Source organism: Malaclemys terrapin, chromosome 17 (assembly GCF_027887155.1).
Source record: "Malaclemys terrapin pileata isolate rMalTer1 chromosome 17, rMalTer1.hap1, whole genome shotgun sequence".
NCBI classification, from domain to species: Eukaryota; Metazoa; Chordata; order Testudines; family Emydidae; genus Malaclemys; species Malaclemys terrapin.
This window is the reverse complement of record NC_071521.1, coordinates 13,994,247-14,014,406: the sequence shown is the minus strand read 5'-3', so window position 1 is coordinate 14,014,406 and position 20,160 is coordinate 13,994,247. Positions and strand designations below refer to the sequence as shown.

The following is a 20,160-nucleotide window of genomic DNA, read 5'->3' as shown; positions in this document are numbered from 1 at the left end:
TATAATCGTTTTTGAGGAAGAAAGAGGAGCTCAGGTTTTTGAAAAGGATGGAGCAAGGCAATCAGGGACTTAAAAACTATGGGCCAGAGCCTGAGCAGCTGGGGATTCCTTCAGTGTGATGAAATCAATGAGTGATGTGTAGAAACACCACAGCCAGCTGTACAAACCCCTCTCCTTTGAATAAGGGGCATCTCAGGAAGAGGAACGTGTCCTAAATGGTCCTAAATGTAGTGTGCTCTATGGGGTGGTTAAAAACAAACACAATTTAGGGCATCCTGGAGACTGCTCTAACTTGTGTGTTGGACCAAATCAAACCCTGGCTTTCCTCAGGCCTGGGAGGAGGGAAAGGTCACCTTTACCCCTGGCCTATCCTTTCTTGGGTCCTTAGCTGAACAAAGCATAGACAGACCTGATCCTATGGGTCAGTTTAATCTCTGAGATAACTCCCTTAACCTATATGGATTTACCTTACATATAAATTTGATCCAAAGTGAGCAATTTTGACCTGAATTCTGAAAGTAATGTGCTGTCAGTGGAGCTGAGGATGGGGTGATGTAGCCATGCTACTCCTGACTTGTGGGAAGGTGTGGAGCAGCATTTTGCACCTGCTTGAGTCTAAAGAGTTAAAGTCTTGGAGATGACATATGCTTTCATTATATTCCCTATGATATCTTGATGGAACTAACTAGTCAATTACATCTTCGCTCATCAGTACACCCCAAATCATGCTTTCCTAATTACTGGCCCTTGAAAGATTCTAATTTATCAAGACACAAATGTGCAGTAAAAATACAGAAATACCAACATGGAGAGTTTCAGAATAATAAAGAATCTGTGTCCCAAGAGTTTAATCCCAGTTTCATGACACTTCCTTTGTTAGAGAGACATATATATATATATATATATATATATATATATATATATATATATATATATATATATCCCTGAGAATCCAACTACAGTTGTTATATTGCATACTGTTCAGCAATTCTCTGGGCTTTTTTCCAAGTTAATTTATTTTTAACGTCAGGCACATTATTCAATTAATTATAAAGCAAACATTGCGGTTTTCAAGAGCTGTTTCTGACAAAGCTGTAGAGTAAATATGCGTGAGAACAGCAGAGTTTAAAATCTCTGTAAATTTTAACATCCAGCCCTGTTGCTATAAACAAAGGGGATAAGTCCTTAGGGGAGTTATTTATTAGAGTGAATCACAATAGATATCCCTAGTGGCCTACTAAAGGGACGATTAATCCTTTCTCTAGCGATGGACGTGGATACACCATACTTCTGACAATGGATCTTACAGAAAGCATTCAAAAGGAGAGGTGACCTTGAAACGCTTCCAAAATTCTACAAGGACCTCTATACCTTTCACAGCTTGGCAGATTTAAAATGTCCAGCTATCTGACTCTTCACCACGGCATTTCTATTAAATTGAGGAATAGGAGGTGGAAAGAGTCAATATCCACCAATTCCTGATTGCTCTTGTAAGCATAAGACATCAATTTACGAGGTGTGGGATACAACCCCTTAATCTTAAAAAGGGTACCCCACCCTGCTCAGGGCTGTGCTGAAAAGTTAACCCCCTCCATCACACTCACCTCATAGACTCCTGCCAAGAGGCCAGGAGGAAAAAATTAATTCCTGACCTTGAATTTGGAAATCAGTTTAACCCTGTGTGTGTGAGCAAGAATCAGCATGGCAAAGTGTTCATCCTAATCAGACCAGAAGATATCACTAAGTTTCCATGTGCTTTTTCTGTCACTGTAAAAAGATTTCATACTGGGCGGAAATAATTTAATAGTTCTTGGTATTATCAGCATTCGTGATTAGAGGCAGTGATGCTAGATGTTTAATGGGAGCAATGGGAGATTGGCAGTAGGAGCCAGGACTCCTGGGTTTTCATCCTGTCTCTGCCAGACATGCTGTATGACATTGGGCAAGTCACCTCCCTTCTCTGGGCCTCAGTTTCTCTATCTCTGCAATGTGGGTAATAGCCCTGATTCTAGAAGGCCGTTAAGCACATCCCTAACATCAAGCCCATAAGTTCCAATGATGATTGTAAGCCCTTTGGGACCAGGATCATCTTTTTGTTCTGTATTTGTACTGGTCCTAGCACAATGGGGAGCGGGGCCATGGCTGGACCGCCTAGGTACTACCACAATACAAATAGATAAAGAAATAGTAATATAACTTATTTACATGCTTAAAGTTAGGAATGTGCTTAAGGACCTTCCTGAATCCAGGCCAATAATAGTTAATGGGATCAGAGAGCTGTGTGAATTAAGAGCTTGGGGCAGATGTAAACTGCTACGGAAGGGCTAAGTATAAGTGTTATTGTTATCACCAATAAGTTATCACAAGCCTCATGATATTTGATGGTTTTCTTTAAAGACCTACGCCCGCATCCTCTCAGGTATTTAGGTGAGATCAGTGGAAGTTAGGCACCATCTCCTGAAGTCATGTGATTAGGTTAGACTCTCAGCTTTCATTTAGAAATAAAAGTAACTTTCTAGCCTTCATGGCTGCACAGAAAAGCTAGAAAACAGGACATGAATGCACCCCCAGAGTCTCCAATCCCAACATGCAAACAAAGCCCCTCAAATGTATTATTGCTTTAAAAATCTTGTGCTTTCTAAGCCCATCTCGTGATTTTGGGGGCAGCCTGCCTGGTGATTACTGAAGGCGTGGCAACGCTGCCGTGTCCATTTCCTGCATGGTCCTGTCCCCCTCATTTTCCCTGACTTGCTCTCCATTTTAGATCTTTTTATCCCCACCAAACTTTTCTCCCCCTCTTCTTCTGATTCCAGCCCACTCTCTTCTACCCTTTATCTGCCAGTCAGATTTTCCTCTACCTTTCTTCATCTCTTCCTCTTTTTCTCTCCCCCCTTCCCTTCCATAAGAACATAAGAATGGCCCTACTGGATCACACCAAAGGTCCATCTAGCCCAGTATCCTGTCTTCCGACCGTGGCCAATGCCAAGTACCCCAGAGGGAACGAACAGGGAATCAAGTGATCCATCCCCTGTCGCTCATTCCCAGCTTCTGGCAAAGAGAGGCTAGGGACACCATTCCTGCCCAGTCTGGCTCATAGCCATTGATGGACCTATCCTCCATGAATGGATCTAGTTCTTTTTTGAACCCTGTTATGGTCTTGGCCTTCACAACATCCTCTGGCAAGGAGTTCCACAGGTTAACTGTGCGTTGTGTGAAGAAATACTTCTTTTTCTTTGTTTTAAACCTGCTGCCTATTAATTTCATTTGGTGACCCCTAGTTCTTGTGTTATGAGTAGTAAACAACACTTCCTTATCTACTTTCTCTATACCAGTCATGATTTTATAGACCTCTATCCTATCTCTCCTTAGCCATCTCTTTTCCAAGCTGAACAGCCCCAGTCTTATTAATCTCTCCTCACCAGACCCCTAACCATTTGTATTGCCCTTTTCTGAATCTTTTCCAATTCCAGTCTATCTGGCGACCACATCTGCACGCAGTATTCAAGATGTGGGTGTACCATGTTCCCGTTCCCCTTCCCCCTCATCCTCATCCTCTCCCCCTCCCTTGTCTATCTTCTATCGCCTCTCTCCCCCTCCCCTTTCTCTTCCACCTGAATCATGAAGAAAGGGGATGGTTTTTAAGAAGACTGATAGTTATCTCCTCCAATCACTAATCCCATAGCTCGCGCCCTCCTCCCCTAGCCGTGCTGTAGCAGCCAATCCGAATCCAGGGCTAGGAGTCCCTCCCTTTGCCTCTGCCCAATCCGATGGCGCCGCTCTCACCCCTCCCCTCCGACCCCCGTGGGAAGGAAGGGGGGGGAATGTTGTCTGTGCTTTCGTATTCTCGAAGCCTGGTGGGCCCGCTGGGGCCAGCCACTCTCTACGCCATTAGCGTGGCTGGCGCACTTGGCGTAGGCGCGTTAGCAGGGCTTGCGGTGCAGGCGGACGGCGGCGGCTCTGCGGGGCGCGGGCAGAAGGTGAGAGCGGGGCCGGGGCTGGGTCCCGTCGCCGCGCGGGTCCCCTGCCTGGCGGCGCTTCGCTCCCGGTGCAGAGGCGCGGCCGGCCGAGCGGAACCGGGCCAGGAGCCCGGACCGGGCCGGGGGAGCAGCGCCCGGGCCAGGCGGTTCCGCGGGCGGCCGGCGGGCGGGGGCTGCGGCAGGGTCCGGGCTGCTCCTGCCGCTGTGGCCCGTGGCGAGGCCGCCGTCGGCACCAGAGCCCGGGCTGGGCTGGTTGCACGGGGAGGCGGGCAGAGACCGGACTCGGCTCATCGCATGTATCAGCGAATAACTCTCGGGCTTTAGCTGCGCTAGGGAATGGGACAGAGCAAGCCCAGCTCTGGTGTGCTCCGGTGTCAGACCCCTCGTGTAGACAGGCACTTGCAGCCAGCTCCCCTGGGAGCAGGCGGTGTTTGTTACATGGGCTTTCAGCTGGTTTACATTGGCACGGGTGAAAAGGGGTCCGGCCGCCTGAACTTTGCTTACGTGAGGACTCGCTCGGGTGCGCCTGACCCAGGGGAAACGCTTTATTATTAGAGCTAGTTGGAAAATACGGAGAAGGAAAAAATGCAAGTTTCTGGGGGTGGGGGTGGGGGTGGGGGTGGAGAGGGTCAAAATTTTGAAACTTCCCAAAGAGCTCTGACTTCTCTTCTCCCCTCCTCCCCATTTCACCAATATTTCTGACCATTTTTTCACCAGATCAACTGTTAGACTTGCCTTCCTTTGTAAATTGCCTTGAGATCTATGGATAAAAATTGTTCTAGCACAGATTAGGATTAAACACATCTTGCAAAATAGAGAGCAACCCAGGGGCAGTAAAAATGGCAGTAGGCATTAAAAGGGGGGAAAGGGATCTCTGAAGCAGGCTAACTGGATTCCTCCTCCTCAGATTGCAATGAGGTTGAACAGAATCTTATCCACCTAAACAGGTTTCAGAGGAGGAGTCCAGGGCTGGCTGGGACTAATTTACTCGTTTCCCTCCCTGCTTGACGTTAGAGACCTGTTGGAGCAGTAGCAACAGACCGCAGAGACCTGTGTAAAGTAGTCGCACAAGGGGAGGAGACTGAAACCGGGAAGCCTTGAATGTGCGGTCTGCAGACCTAAAATTTCTTCAGACAGACTAGTTCAGGATGACTTCCTCCTATCAGAGATGGTTTCTGAAGGGGGCCTGATGGACAGAGGGCATCACCGCCTCTAAACACGAGAACTGCAGCCTGGAGAGCTCCTGCTGGTTCGGAGCTTGGATTTTTCTCCCTCCTTTTCCTCCTTGGAGATGTTCCAGAGGTTTACTCTGTCCTCTTCCTCCTCACCTGAAGCCTGCCAGGGCAATGATTCCACAGCCAGATCCGACCACCAAAGAGAGAAGAGGATTGTGCATTTAAAGCTGGGCCGTCATTGCAATTGAACTGAAATTTACACTCGCCTTCTTTCACACGCCTGTTCCTCTGTTTATCTGTGTGCATTTTGAGAAGCTCCTCTCTGACTCTGATTTTGTTCTGCGTTCCTGGACTTTTCTCACTGAGCCTGCCCATGGCTTTCCTGATGAAGAAAAAGAAGTTTAAATTTCAGACCAGTTTCACTCTGGAGGAGCTGACTGCTGTCCCCTTTGTGAATGGTGTTCTGTTCTGCAAAATCAGGCTGCTGGATGGAGGGGACTTTGTTAGTTTGTCTTCCAGGTAAGAGGCTCGGTGTAATTCTCTCTTCTCACCACCCTCATACTCCTCCTTTCCTGGTTAAATTGTGTTGGACTGAGTTGTTAAGTATGTTGCTAACACTTGCCTGCCTCTTCCATGTGATTTTAATAATCCTGGTGCATGCCATTTCTCTTCTCCCATCTGATCATAGCCCCGAGTCTGGTCATTGTTGGCCAGCTGTATGTGTGTGGCCTCTGATCAGAATTGAACTGAATTCAGCTATGGGGGGGTGACATTTCTGAAAGAGATTGGGGTCTGTTGATGAGCACTTTGGATCACAAGTCTCTCTTCCCCCCCCACCCCCAAAAAAACCTCATACATACTACATATGAAAGAAATAACCAAACTGTACTTTTGCCTAATGAGAAACTTAACTCAGTAGAAAATTGCACCTAAACTGATCAAATGAACCCTGCTCAACTTTTCTCTCCCTGTTTGCTTCTGAATTACTGTCCTTGGTAAGGGTTGAAATAGCTTGCTTTGCATGAGCAAATTGCCATGCAAAGGAAAACGGCTGCCTGGAAGTTAATGTTGTTAGTTTCAAAACCATGGTTTATCTTCTCGAATGAGTGCCATTGAACCTCCTGTTTCCTGTAACTTTTTTAGCGAGCAAAACACTGCAGCAATAATGTAATCTGTAACATTTGGACCATTTCTGTAGAATTCTTTTATAAGGCCCTTTCCCATTGTGGGTTGGCTTGGATTCTCTCTGCCTGCTTGGGGGGTCTTTGTCCCCACTCTCACTACAAACTGCTAATCAGAATCTGTTTTTTTGCTTCTATGCACATTGATTATCACCTCCTGCTATGCAAACACAAATTCCAAAACAGCCCTGGACTTGTTGTCTTACTGCCTCAGTATGGTTAGGACAGCCTTCAGTGGTTTTCAAAATCTGTTTTTATGTTAATCCAAGCTTAATTAATCTTATTTAAAGGTAGCTGTTAGTGTCGCTTGGTCTCCAAAGGCTCTTATGGCCCTGTATCCTGAGAATGGTGGGAGCTGTTCCATTCTAGGAGAGAGGGTTTTTACTGGCCAACTGTAAACCTTTTCTACCTTGCGAACATGTATATGTGTGTCTGAGCAACCCTGCACCAGAGCACCAAGGCCTGATTTTTGCAGAAGTGCTGAGCACCTCAACTCCAGTTTAAGGTCGTGGGAGCTGCTGCACCTCTGGAAAAGCAGACCCTAAGTGAGTTCCTCCCAGGAAAAATAACTCTTCCTTGCAATTTTCTCCCCTGCTAGATCCGTGGGTTTGGTAGAAGTAGCTTATCTCAGGAATTTTAGCTGTATGTGAGCTCGGGAAAGAATTAACCCCTTTACTTCCTAGATCAGCTCATTCATTTGGGAACTATTCCAGGTGAACTTGGTCTCCCAGACTGTCCTAGAAAGCAGGTTGCAGGAGTGCAAGTTTGGTGCTACCGCCAGCCTTGTCGGTTGGCATTTTGTGTGGGTTTTTTTAGCTGTTTGAGGTTCAGGAGTTTTCTCCGCATGTTCAGGTGCCTGCAGAGATCATCTGTAATTTAAACCAAATGCATACGTTACTCTGACTCTGCTTGTTTGCTCATAAACCAGCAAAAGGGGAAGCTGGATGTTGGGTTTGCTGCCTTTCCCCTAGCCTGTCTTTGGTCTAACTGAAAGCATGTGGGAAACCTGTTCCTATTAGAAAAGTTACTAGGCTCAGTGGTATTAATTCATTTGAGCTCTTCCAAACCTTGGTCTCTTGCAGTCTCTCTAATTATAAGAAATGATGATCTTCTAGGAATTGCCAGAAGTAGGCTAACCATGTACCTAGGATCCCCAGACTTGCCTTAGTTTACTGCCTTTTCCATTTTACTGTGACCCTTTTGAAATTCTAAAGATTTGGGGAAAGGTTAGGGGGAATTAAGAGAGATTATATCCATGTTGAATTGGAAGTTTGTATATGACTAAGAATTTAGCTAGAGGCTGTGATGGTTTTTTTTTTGGCACCAGAATGTTTCCAAAAGAGACTGGATTCCAATGTGCTTGCTGGGGCAAACCATTCGGTGTAACGGAGATTCTTGCTGTGTTGATTATGGTGTGGTACACACCCACGTACAACTTCTAAATGCTGACTATCATTGGCAATAGAATGTCAGGTATTCCCTTCTACAGAAATTTTTCATGACTGGGCAAGCAGAACAGCTGCCACTGCTCTCCAGCCATGATCTCCCCGAAAGAAGAGAGGTGGAAACAACATCTGGTTAAGAAAGCCTGTGTACCATAGGGAAAGCTTATCATGGATTTTAAAATCGGTTTAGCTGAACTGGTTTTAAAACCTGTAAGGGAATTTCCCAGATTAGGCCAGTTTTTAATGTAGAAGGAGCTCTTTTGGGGTTTCTGTGGAAGAATTCCTTCTTTTGGAATCTGACCCACAAGAGAGAGAGACCTCTACCCCGATATAACGCAGTCCTCCGGAGCCAAAGAAATCTCACCACGTTATAGGTGAAACCACGTTATAGCCAGAGGTTAAAGTAAGCCGGTAGGGTCAGGCTTCCCCGGTGGCGATTTAAAGGGCCTGGGGCTCCCCGCTGCTTTACCGTGTTATATCCAAATTTGTGTTGTATCCGGTCGCATTATATCAGGATAGAGGTGTACTTGCCATGGACTTTTAGTTAAGAAACCCATGGACACAAGTGTGAAAGTTTTGGTGAGAGTTCAGGGAGGAGGCATATATGATCTATCACTCAGTAGCATTAACTGAGTCGGATTGACATGAGCAAGCAGTTTAATGACCCAAACTGTGAGTAAAGAGGAAGTTTTATTCCCATATCCCAGCAGCATAGCTTTGTTCCAAGACCATTCCAACCTGAACTGCATATACATGGTCCTGTTCCATACTGTAGAGTTGGATGGAGGCCCCTCTGGGTTGTGGGGCATGCCGATTCCAGCCAGAAAACGTTAACGCCCTGAGTCTGGAACCCCCTCCTTTAACTGAAACTGTAGCCAGTAGCTCCTCTGGCTGAGACTGAAACAAAACAGCCTAGCTAAGAGGGGAACCTGTCCAAAATGCATTATGACTTAACGCGTTTAGGAATTCAGAATATCCTGGAAAAGCTCCAAGTCCCGTGAGTGTTTCCAGCTGGTTTGGCGTTCTCATTTTCAGAAGTGTGCCCTCTTATGCACACAAGCTGGCTTGGCGGTCCACATTAGGCCTTGGCGATCTTACAGTATGAACTTGCAAACTGTAAATGCCTTTTCACATTTTCCCCCTTTAATCAAGTCCTCTCCTAATATAGCCTGGAAGAGTCCTGTGAGGATAAGATTTATCTTATCAATGTCCATTTACAATGCTCTGGCAGAATTGCAGGCTATTGTTCTGTGTTGGTTTAGTGCTGTCTAGTTGGAGTACAGAACCTGGTGTTCATGAAAGCACTGTTTTTTAGAGCCAGGCGTAGGGCAAGCAGGTGCGGTGCAAGTTTTCCTACACAGCTCTACCAATATGCCTCTGTTATATACTAATCAAGGGATTTAAAAATCCCCAGTCACCGTTGTATCAGAGTGCCTCTCAAGTGTAAAGAGCGGGGCACCAACATGATGTATTTATGGCCACTGGTCTTTCTAAGCAGATCAGCTGCTGCATCCTACCCCCCCCCCAAAAGCTTTTCCGGGGTGTGTACCTTCCATCTTCAGTGTTGCAGTAACCTAATCTAGGGATCTCAAATGCGTACATCACCAAGGCCCACTCTCTCTAGATAGGATCAGGCTCAGTCCTCTAGCCACTTGCAGGTGGAAGTTAACCTCCTCTGGGGCTACATGATCAGCCAGTAGCACCAAGAAACCCCAAAGCGACCCACAGGCTGGAGACTGACATTAGAAGTTGAGGGCTAATGAGTTATTCAAAATAGAGACCGAGTCACCACAGTGTTGTCTGAGTTGTGTGATAGCCAAATGCCCCTTTTCCAGGTGCTGATGTTGGCTGTCCGTTCAGAACGCTGGGGGACCGTGCTGTCTACCTCTGAAGTACAAGAGCTGAAGTGCCAGGCGTCCTCCACCTATGGCTGACACTCTAGCCCGTGTGGTTTCACTGGCTCTCCAGTAGCTTCATATTGGTGTTGAATATTCTAAGGGATCATGAGATTTGTGGGAGTCTGCAACCGATGACTCTCGAGGTGGAATGTTTGTCCAAAATCTGGGTTCTGCAGGAACTGAGCCATTTCAGTACACTTCCGTTCCACCCTGGAGGTGGAGAATCTCTTGCACGTAACCATATATCTGTGCCATTCAATTCAGTTGATAATCCTAGTTTCTTAAAGACCATACTCCTTTTGGCTGGTGTAGCATCTTAGTTTGGTTTCCTCTGTGCCTCTAGCTCAGTGGTCCCCAAACTGTGGGGCATGCCCCCCTAGCAGGGAATGAAGGGACATTCATGGGGCATATTGGGACCCAGGCCAACCCCCACGGGGGGTGGGGAGGGAGTGCCCACTAGTCCTGCTTTGCCCCAAGTTTGCTCCAGACACAGCTCCAGCCACAGCTCTGGCCGCATCTGCAGCTCTGCTCCTGGCCCCAGCGCCTGACCATGGCTCTGGGGGTGGCGGGTGGACAGAGTCCATTATAGGTAAGGTAGGGTGTGACCTAAAAAGTTTGGGGACCACTGCTCTAGCACTTGAACTCTGGCTTAGGCCAGGGAACTAATTTTTTCCTCTTTCTTTCTTCCACAAATTAACAGCTGCTCATTGGCAAACTGAAGTGGAGGAGTTGTGATCCAGGAAGAGCTGACCCTGTTAGGGTGGTCTGGCTCATTAGAAGGCTTTTCCGTGCTGTAGGTTGGGCTGAGGAAGTTGCTGATGTGGAGTCTTATGACTTTCAGCGAAGTGCTATAAGAGTGTAAGGCCACTTCCTCTGCTGACTGCAGTGTTCACAAACTTACCCCAGAGAAACTGAAGGCAAAGTAGCTGGCATTTGGAGATGCACTTGGTGCAGCTGATGGTCCCATGTGAGTTAGGGTCTGGCTCTCAGTGTAGCAGTGACTTTGTTTGCTTTTCCGGATGAAGAATCTGTTTGCTTTAGATAACTCCTTCTCCCAGAGGATACTGAAGCACTTTACAGCTGTACTTGCACCGGCACCACTGAAGTGCAGCTCCCTCTGGGGTCAAAGGGAGTATAGTACACAGCACCCTGCACAGCCGATGGAGATGGTGAAGTCTGGGCAAGAACATCAGGGCAAACCTCTGCTTTTATAAAATGTGCCATGAGATTGTTCATGTCCACACAGAGTAGCCAAGACACCTTTTTATCAAGGTCTTGTCTGAAAGAGCGAAATGTGGTACACTGCTTCCGGTTCTTCAGTGGATGAAGGGCTGACTCAATCCTGCTGGGATTTAACCCTGTTTCCACATAGTCTAGGTATGCCACACTTTAAGTTTACAGAATTACACAATCGCTCTCTATAGTTAGTCCCTGCCAGCATGAGCAAAATAATTGTCTAAGGATGGGACAGGATTGGGCGGGGGGGAGGGGGGGAATTCTCTTGAGATCCCACTCATTTGAGGTGCAGGTGTCTAACTGAGGGCAGAATTTGGTTCTAGCTGTAGGGGTCGCTGCTTGTGTAGTAGAGCCAGGCTTGCTTCATCCCACCATCTGCAGGCGTATGCAGCGGGGTGATTTCTGAAGTGCTCTTGCTGCAAGCATAGCTGGAAGGAAAGGCCTTCCCTGCGTAGAGACGAAAAGCTCTTTATACCACCGAACAACATCACCAGATACAGGAGTTTAGGACACAGTTCTCAACTACCAGGTGAGGAATGCCATTGGGAGCCTTAATGAAGGAGGCATTTGAATGTAGCCTGATGGAAACAGCTCTCCTATAAGATACAGCACAACCTAATTCAGGATACTGTCTGCTTAAGAGACAATAGCAATACACACACACACTTTGACAGAGGGTTGTACTCTTCCTCCCTTCCCCCCCACTTCTGTCCAACACACACACACACACACATATCTATGGGGCCGGGAGTGGGGCCAAGGCTCGAGGGAAGGGGACGCAGGCTGGGGGGTGGAGTGGGAACGGAACTGTGGCCAGGGGCCAAGGCTGGGTATGGGAGCAGAGCTGCAGCCAGACCGCAATGGGGGCCGGCAGCCGAGCCCATGGCCAGATGAGGCCCTGCCCCCAGCCTCAGCCCTGTGCTGGGGATGGGACCAGGCGTGGGGCAGGAAGCTGGGGGCCCACCTGTGGGCGGGACTGGAGCAGAGATGGGGGCAGGGAGGGGCTGGGTGGTGCTCCCTTGCCATTCCAGTGGGTGCTGGCCCGGGTCCTGCCGCACCCTCCTCCCCAAAGGCCCCACAGTTTGGGGGCCTCTGCTTTAAGAATTAGAAAACAACATAGAGAGAAACTAGGATGTGTAGACAATGTAGAGAACAACTGTCTTCATCTGAGGTTTTAAACCCAGTGGAGTCAATGAGGTAGGGAAAATCCAGATAGCAAGACCTACAGAGAAGTCTTTTCCACTGACAGAGGTGATATAGTAGTGACAGAGGAAGCCAGCACTGGAGAAACCAGGAAGGAGAAATAGTCAGACACAATGACAAACCGTTGTGAGCTAACTGCAAACAGTCAGTTGTGGTGCCGTCTCCAAGCTACCTTGGAGCTGCTGTGTGTTTACATCACATTTTCTTCATACTTTCCCAGCCTGTGGTTTTGTATGCCTGTGGCTCGTACACCTGCGGCATCGGACATAGAGAAACTTCATTCTGAGCTGTTGCCTAATGCTGAGCCAGTCTGTTCCTGTTGTAGGTCATGGTTGAAGCATTCTGTTAACCTTTTGCAAAACGATGTTAAAACTTTCCTGCTATGGGGGCTGTATCGTGTTGTGTAAGGATAGTCCTGTAGACTCCATAGCTCTGACTTCCTGTCCTGCCTAGTGCCTCTGAGATAAGGGTTCTATGGCAGAAGATGGAGTGTGACTTTATTCTCTGTAACTGACATGCCGTGGAAAGCTCCAGTAGACCTGCTGGGACAGGGATCACATTTTTCTCCCCTCCTTTCTGATCACGGCTCCAGCACCAATGGTTGCTCTGCCAGCTACATGTGTGCCTTTGGGACCTTGTGGTTTTGGGGCACATCTGTTGGTATTTTAATAGGCTATAAGTTGCCCATGGCAAACTGTTCTAGTACCGGTTTCTAGATAAATACCAGGGAGGCTTATATTTTATTGCAGAAAATTGCATCTGCTGTTTCAGAGTATTCTGGGAAAGAACACCCACTTCTGCTCTTGGCTTGTGTGTTTGGAGCACCTCAGGCATCCAGGCTCCCTGCCTGCTTGACTGGAGAGGGTCATGTCTGTGGGAGGATGAAGATGGCATGTCTGGATATGCAATCTCCTGTATCTAACGGGATTTGTTGCTGTATGCCATTAGAAAATTGGCATTTTAAGCTCCTTTCGGGTGGATAAAAATGGTTTTGTGGCTTTGATGGCTCGTCAAATACTGGCCCATGATCTGATTGGGTCCATGCTGGACTCTTAGTCTGGTAATACTGTTTTCCTTTGGTACGGGCTTAGGACCTCAGACTAGTAATTTAACTCTTCCTGTGAGAGGTGTCAGTGCCTTGTCCCACCCTAGCACACGTGATTTAGAGAAACCCCCTTTCTTTTCCTGCTGACTTTTGCTCTTTGCCCACGTCTTACTCTGTGCACCTGCTGGAAGGCATAGTATATAATCACTGTTATCACTGTGTCAGGAGTTAATGTCTTCGATACCATACAGCTGGGCTTTGAATTTCATTTTAGTGCCTTGGTTTGAAAGGCACTTCCCACTAGACAAACAGTTGCACTTGTGTTCAGAGGAGGAACAACGTTGTTGGTTATCTGTAGCCTGTTGATGAGCGAGGAGGGAATTGTTCTGCTGGAGCTGAATTTGCTGATTTCTGTGAAAGTCTTTGTTTTCCTATGCTTCTTGTGGAATCACCCCTTCTACATGCGTTGATGTGGCTGAGCTGAGAAAAGATGAGGGAAGTGAGATGGGACATGGAAGTGAGGAGGGAGAATGAAAAGGAAGCACAAGGAGACTTGAGGTCTGGAAGGAGGCGGCGGTGTTGGGGAGACGGCATGTTCTTGATATGTCATAGCAAAGGCATTCGGTGGCTGGCATGGATGCTTTCCCTTTCAAACAGCAATAGATGAGCTGGGAAAACATGAGGATCATGCCTTCAGTGTGGCTGAGTTTATCAGTACTCTGGGTGAAGGGAGTCCTTGGCAGCGTCCTGTATTTACAGTCTGCAGTGGGAATGAGTTAGGCCATAAAGAAGAGCCTTTTGCTGGGTTGGGCAGAAGGTGGGACTCTGAACAAATGAACAACAATTGTAGATTGGTTCTGCAGGGCTGCTGCCCTCAGAGAAGGTTGTAGGATAAAGTATTCTAGCAGAGCTGAAATAAGAGATGGAGCTTTAAGTAGGATCTCTGAAGCTGAGCTTCTTAAGAGGCAGCCTCACCTTGGATCTCTTGCCCTGAAACTCACTTGAAACCAATATCGGAGGCTATAAGGCTTCCTTTGAGGAGTCCCTTTTGGTAAAGATGCACGTTAAGAAACATTTTGCCCCTCTTACCCTTCCGTCCTTTACCTCTGAGTAGCACAAAATGCAGGCAGCTGAGTTTCTAAAGTGTCTTAAGTGAATGATTCCTTGCCCTCAATGTCTGTGGGGCCGTAGCAGCTCCGGGACGGACTACCTCAGCCCTGTGTCTGTCTTGCCAGCTGCCAGTCCATGGGGGGAGAGGGGATGACGTAGGGAAAGCTGTGTCAGGGTCCTGCCACCTTAGCACTTCCCTCTATATCACACCCCGACTGCCCTAGTGAGCTGAGAGGCAAGGGGCTGAAGTCAGATCCTCCATGTGCCAGGAAGCAGAGTCTGCCTTGGGCCTTGTCTCCTGGCGCTGAGGGTAGGTGTACGTTGGCCCTGCTCTAAAATAATCTGGCTCGTCTGCAGCCTAAGAGAGAGGCTTGGATTGGCGGTAGCTTTTCTGTAGCTGTTGATTAACAGGAAGTGCCATCTCAAAATAGAGTGGAAGTGGGTTTGTGTTGTAGGAAGATTAAACACACTTCTGCAGAAGAAACAAAACACAAATATTTCCGTAGCAGCTCTCTAATGGGAATCTGATCAGTGAATATCTCTGCTTTAGTAGAGACCCCCTAGCCCACATGCTGAGATGAAAGATTCTGTCTAGCATACGCCTAGGTGTGTACTTGTAGGAAGAGGCTTGATGTCTGACAAACCCCTCATTTCAGTTCTGTTGCTGGAATGTACTTTGTGGGTAAGACTGCTGCAGGGTTCAGAGGCTACAATGAAGCTTGACGAGCTGCCTAGAATTGCTTTTCAACTAGCTTGTTTTCCCCTTAGCTTTTTAGCACTTGGGTAATGGCTACAGCCACATTACAACAAGAAAGGGTGTTTATGTCTTTGGGCTTGGAGGGTGGGCAGAAGAATGGAAGAGACTGGTGTCCAGGATTTTCAGTGGGTTTGCTTCAGGATGGATTGATTTAAATCAACTTTAGTCTTGTTTTGCATTTGTACTCTTCAGTTATTTTCTTAGAGATGTTGATTCTCATTGCTTGGTAACCATTAAAATGTTGTTGATTTGTAACTAAATATAGAGCCTCTGCACTAAATTTGGTGCTGCTTTTTGCTAACCTGAATGCACTATTTACACACTTAAGCGTTTATATAGCTCAGAGGTGGGCAAGCTATGGCCCGTGGGGCCGTCCTGCCTAGCCCCTGAGCTCCCAGCCAGCCCTGGCCCCTTCCCTGCTGTCCCCCCTCCCCTGCAGCCTCAACTCGTTGTGCCGGCAGCGCGGTGGCATGCTGGCTCCAGCCGGGCAGATTTGCCAATGAACACCGGGTGACCTGGCATGGGCCCCCCAATAACAGGGGGACCCAGGGCCAGGCACTTGGGCAGCTCAGCTCTGGTGCACCCCCTGCGGGGGGGGGGGAAGGGGCTGCACTGCGGGGGCAGGGGAGCAGGCGGGTGGCGGGAGTACGGGGAACGTGGCCAGAGGACTCGGGAAGAGCACCGGGCGGCCGCGCAGCCAGCCGGAGAGAAGTGGCACTTTGAAGGGGAAACTGACGCTTCTCTCCGGCTGCCCCTGCTCCTCCTGAGTCCTCCGCCCATGTTCGCGGGGCCACATTCCGAAAGGGGCTCCCACGGGGCAGTCAGGGGCGGGGATCCCGGGAGGGGGCGGTCGGGACAAGGAGTGGGGGTGGGGGTTGGCTGGGTTGGGGGTTCTGAGGGGGGCAGTCAGGGGGTGGGAAGTGGGAGGGGGCAAGGGGCAGGCTGTTTGGGGGGGCACAGCCTCTCCTACCCAGCCCTCCATACCGTTTCACAACCCTGATGTGGCCCTCGGGCCAAAAAGTTTGCCCACACCTGATATAGCTTAACATACATGTATTCAGATTCTTTGTATTATGGTGAATGATGGATTTCTTATTTACTGGATAATCTTTTTTTATTATTATTATTATTATTTACTTGTGACTTGTGTCAAGGTGCATTTGGATGGAAACGAATTCAATTAAATTCACACACACAATGTTTTTTTAGTTAAATAAATCTACCTAAAATGTTCTGGATACATAAGGAAAAAAGTATGTGTATCAAAATATGTCTGTGTTTAAAACTGATTTATTAAACAAAGGAAGTATCTGTAGTTAATGCATTGAACTGATTGGTTCTGGTGACCATGTTCTTTGAGATTTTAGAACTAGTAGATCTGATTGTCTCAGGCTCCATTTTTATTCATAAGATTGGAAGAGGAAAATAAGACTTCCTGCTCTTTAAGCTCCCAGTCCACTTCTGAACTTGGAATGAACTAGTCATTGAACTAAGCTAGCTGAATAAACTGAAATGAAGAAAAATAACCTCTTCTGCAGCTGCAGAAAAGTCTACTGCCGTCAAAAACTGGTTTAGCACTTCAGCAAACTGTGGTAGCTGATGCTTAGCCAGTGACTTCCACCAGTTCATGGTTTGACTCTTTACAAGTTTGCTGCTCAAGTTTTATTGTCTGAATATTTTTTATTTAACTTAAAATGATTTTGATAGATTAAAATTTTAATTTAGTAATTTAAGAATTTTAATAAATTAAGGCCTTAATATAAATTGTCATAATTTCAAATAGAATTTTAACTAAGTTTATTTTTAAAAATAAAGGTTTTAAATTAATTTAAAAAAAATCTGATAAATCCAGACATTTATTTTTATCCACTCTGCTTCTCTTTGGTGTCTTTTCTTCATCCCTCCAGCCATTCTTCTCCTTATTCTGGCTGTCTTCTTGCTCTCATACTCCTCCTGAGGCTAGGTCTATACTACCCGCCTGAATCGGCGGGTAGAAATTGACCTCTCGGGGATCGATTTATCGCGTCCCGTTGGGACGCGACAATCGATCCCCGAATCGGCGCTCTAACTCCACCAGCGGAGGTGGGAGTAAGCGCCGCCGACAAAAAGCCACAGAAGTCGATTTTGCCGCCGTCCTCACAACGGGGTAAGTTGGCTGCAATACGTCGAATTCAGCTACGCTATTCACGTAGCTGAATTTGCATATCTTAAATCGACTCCCCGCTGTAGTGTAGATGTACCCTCAGTGTTTTCTTTGTACTTCCCCTGAGTCTTGATCCATCTTTGTGTCATGCTAAATTCAAGGGCAGAATTTAAGGTGCTCGTAGTGCACTGATCTTTCCAGGGTCATTCCTAGTGTTCCTCAGTACTAGAAACAGGCAATAGCTAGGCTTAGGAATGTAGAAATTGCACGTACCAGATCAGACCAGGGTCGGTCTGGTCAGGTATCCTGACTCCAGCAGTGGCTGCTACCAAATGCTACAAAGGAAGATGCAAGAAATAGAACTCTACTGTAGGCAGTTACGGAATCACCTGTCCATAGGCAAAGATTCTTCCTAATCCCCATGGGTCAGATTGGTGTATGCCCTGAAGCATGTGGGCTTTTGTTTTTTCATTTCTACTTCAGTAACATTGGATGGCTTCATGTGTATAAATGTCCAGTCGAACACTACTTAGTCACAGCCTCAGTGCTACCCTAGGTGGTGGTGGTTCCATAGGCTAATTATACACTTGTGTGGACAACATATTTCTGCTTTTTGGTTTTAGATTTACAGCCTTCCAACTTGATTGAATGTCTCCTTGCTCTTGTATTCGAGGAGTAAGTGACTAGCTGTGCCCGATACACCTTGTCTATGCTGTTCTCTCCAAAGATCAGCCTCTGAGACAGCAACGTTGGGAGTGACAGTTTTGCCTTATGTGTTTAGGGAGTTGTCAAGTTTACATGGACAGCAGGGGAAAAAAATCTGGATGCTGCCTTCCCTCGGGGCAGGGGCTTTCTGTGTACTGTTTGTACACCACTTAGCACGTTGGGGTTTTTGGCCTATTATTAAGTCTCCTAGGCACTACAGTAATACAAATAATACCCAAGTCCATTGTAAACAAGAGACCTCCTGGCCCTGATTCTCTACTACATCCTAGCATAGCTCAGACACAGAGCAGGGTGGTGACTCCCTGATCCTCAGTCACTTGGTCCCGGTGGAAGTTAGAGCAGTAGGAGGCCTATTCTAACATCCACCACTGGCGTAAGGTCTGTATCAAAGTAGACATCTTAGCAAACCTGAGAATCCAGCCTTCTGTTTCTGCGTAAGTTGTGGCTCGTGTGAGGCTACCCTGATTGTTGTTCCAGATACAGCCTGAAAACCTACAACATGCTGCCTCCTGGATTGTGTAGAATAAGGCTGTTATCGGAGTAAGCTGCAGAGGACGCTGGATGTGCTTGTTGTGTGTAGCTTCTGTTTGAGCATGCTGAAGTGGCAAGGACACCTTGCAAGCCTGCTGCCCTACAGCCCTTTACATCTTGCAAATGGCTTTCACTCTGAATCAACAGGAGTAGCCTTTGTGAGGGTAAACTCCCACAGCTAGAGGCAGTAATAAGGATGCCTGAAGATAACATGGTACTAGGAAACCTTCAGTCTAGAAATAGATTTCTGCAGCTTGAGATCGGATACCAGCCAGGAACACAGGTGACTGTTACAGGGCTGTAAATGGGTGTTGGCATGCAATGTGAACAAGCGTCCTGCGGATGGGGTAAAAAGGTGCTGCAAATGGGAGAAGGTTCTCTGTTGTACTGTGGTGTGGACTCTGACGGTGCACTTGGGCACCACCTGGGAGTGACTCAGGATGGAACATGCCCAGGCAGGTCAGGGTGTTCCCTCCGGACTGCTTTTAATCACCCTGGGTTTGATTTTCAGGCTCATTATGCTGATAGGTCCTGCATTAAAGACTTGAGCCAAATCAGTGGCTGTTGAAACCCGTTGTGTTGGTGGAATTACAACAGAGGTGAACTTGGCCTTTTTTGTGTGTGATTCTTGTTGTTGTTTTTTTTTTTTAATTTCAGAGGTCTGTTTCTGCACAGAGAGCTTTTTCTTGTATATCTGGTGATGTAACAGCAACATCTTGTACACTGTAATAGGAATATGATCAGATTTTTCACACTTCAGTGGTAAAAGAGCCGCATGTGGCTCGCAAGCCACTGTTTGGTCACCCCTGTTATAGAGTCTCAGATGAACGGTTTCAAACCCTTTTCCCAGTCTTATCCTACTTAGATCATGATTTTCCCAAAGATAAGTCAGTGACAGAGCTGAGATTAGAACCCAGGAGTTCTGACCCCCTAGGGTGTGTCTTCACTGCAGAGTTAATTTGGGCTTTTACTCAGGTGTTGCCCCAACCCTTCTGTCCAGGCCCCAAACCCTTTCACCCAAGTTTGGTGCTTTAAACCCTGGTCAGCTGGCCTAGGTGAGTGTATAGGCTAGAGCTTGTGTGCCCCTTTCACTGAGGCTGGTAACCCCCCAACTTTGCAGTGAGGACACAGGCAAAGTCACTCAAGTGCTGATAGTCCTCCAGCACCTTCCCACAATTCCCCCCATGTGCCCAGAAAGACAGACAAATTTAACCATCGTTCAATGGGAAGGTAGCATAGAGCAGCTCATCTTACCGCAGCACACAAGAACGTGGAATGTGCTCCCCAGAAGCCCTAGCAACACACAAGTGTGTGCAGCACCAGTGAGGACACAGTAACACAAGTGTGGCTGTGACCACCTACGCTAGACTAATCTGAATGATTAGACCTGTGTGCCAGTCACTGGAGTTAACCCTGCAGCAAAGACCCTAATTCCTTGCTCTCACCCACATAGTCCATCTGAATTTGCTTATAGGAGAGCAGTAACTTGGTTTGGGAGCACAGTAGGCAAATTCTTCTTAGGCTGGTTGGAACTGCTGTGATAGTGATCAGAACAGTGGGAGCAGGAGAAGGGGGTAGTGTTTCAGTAGATGGTGATCAGAATTCAAAAAGGCATATTTACCAGTATTTAATATACACATCTTTCATAGACTTGTATCTCAGTAACTGAGTGTCACCCACCCAGCATCTCTCTTTAGTCATATCTTCTCTGGAACTGCAGTGTGAGCTCGGTT

The 20,160-nt window shown here is 47.2% G+C and overlaps 1 protein-coding gene across 2 annotated transcripts in view; it reads left to right on the top strand.

The window, feature by feature from the left end:
- Positions 1–3,851: 3,851 nt before the first annotated feature.
- Positions 3,852–20,160, top strand: part of EEIG1 (estrogen-induced osteoclastogenesis regulator 1) — a 43,016-nt gene continuing 26,707 nt past the window's right edge. The window contains exons 1-2 of one of the 2 annotated variants that reach the window (XM_054007339.1): positions 3,852–3,977; positions 4,992–5,671. In XM_054007339.1, coding sequence (XP_053863314.1) covers positions 5,526–5,671 — 146 coding nt within the window. In that variant the 5' untranslated portion in view covers positions 3,852–3,977; positions 4,992–5,525. Of the gene's footprint in view, positions 3,978–4,924; positions 5,672–20,160 lie in introns of both variants that reach the window. The other variant, XM_054007338.1, reaches the window with a different exon arrangement.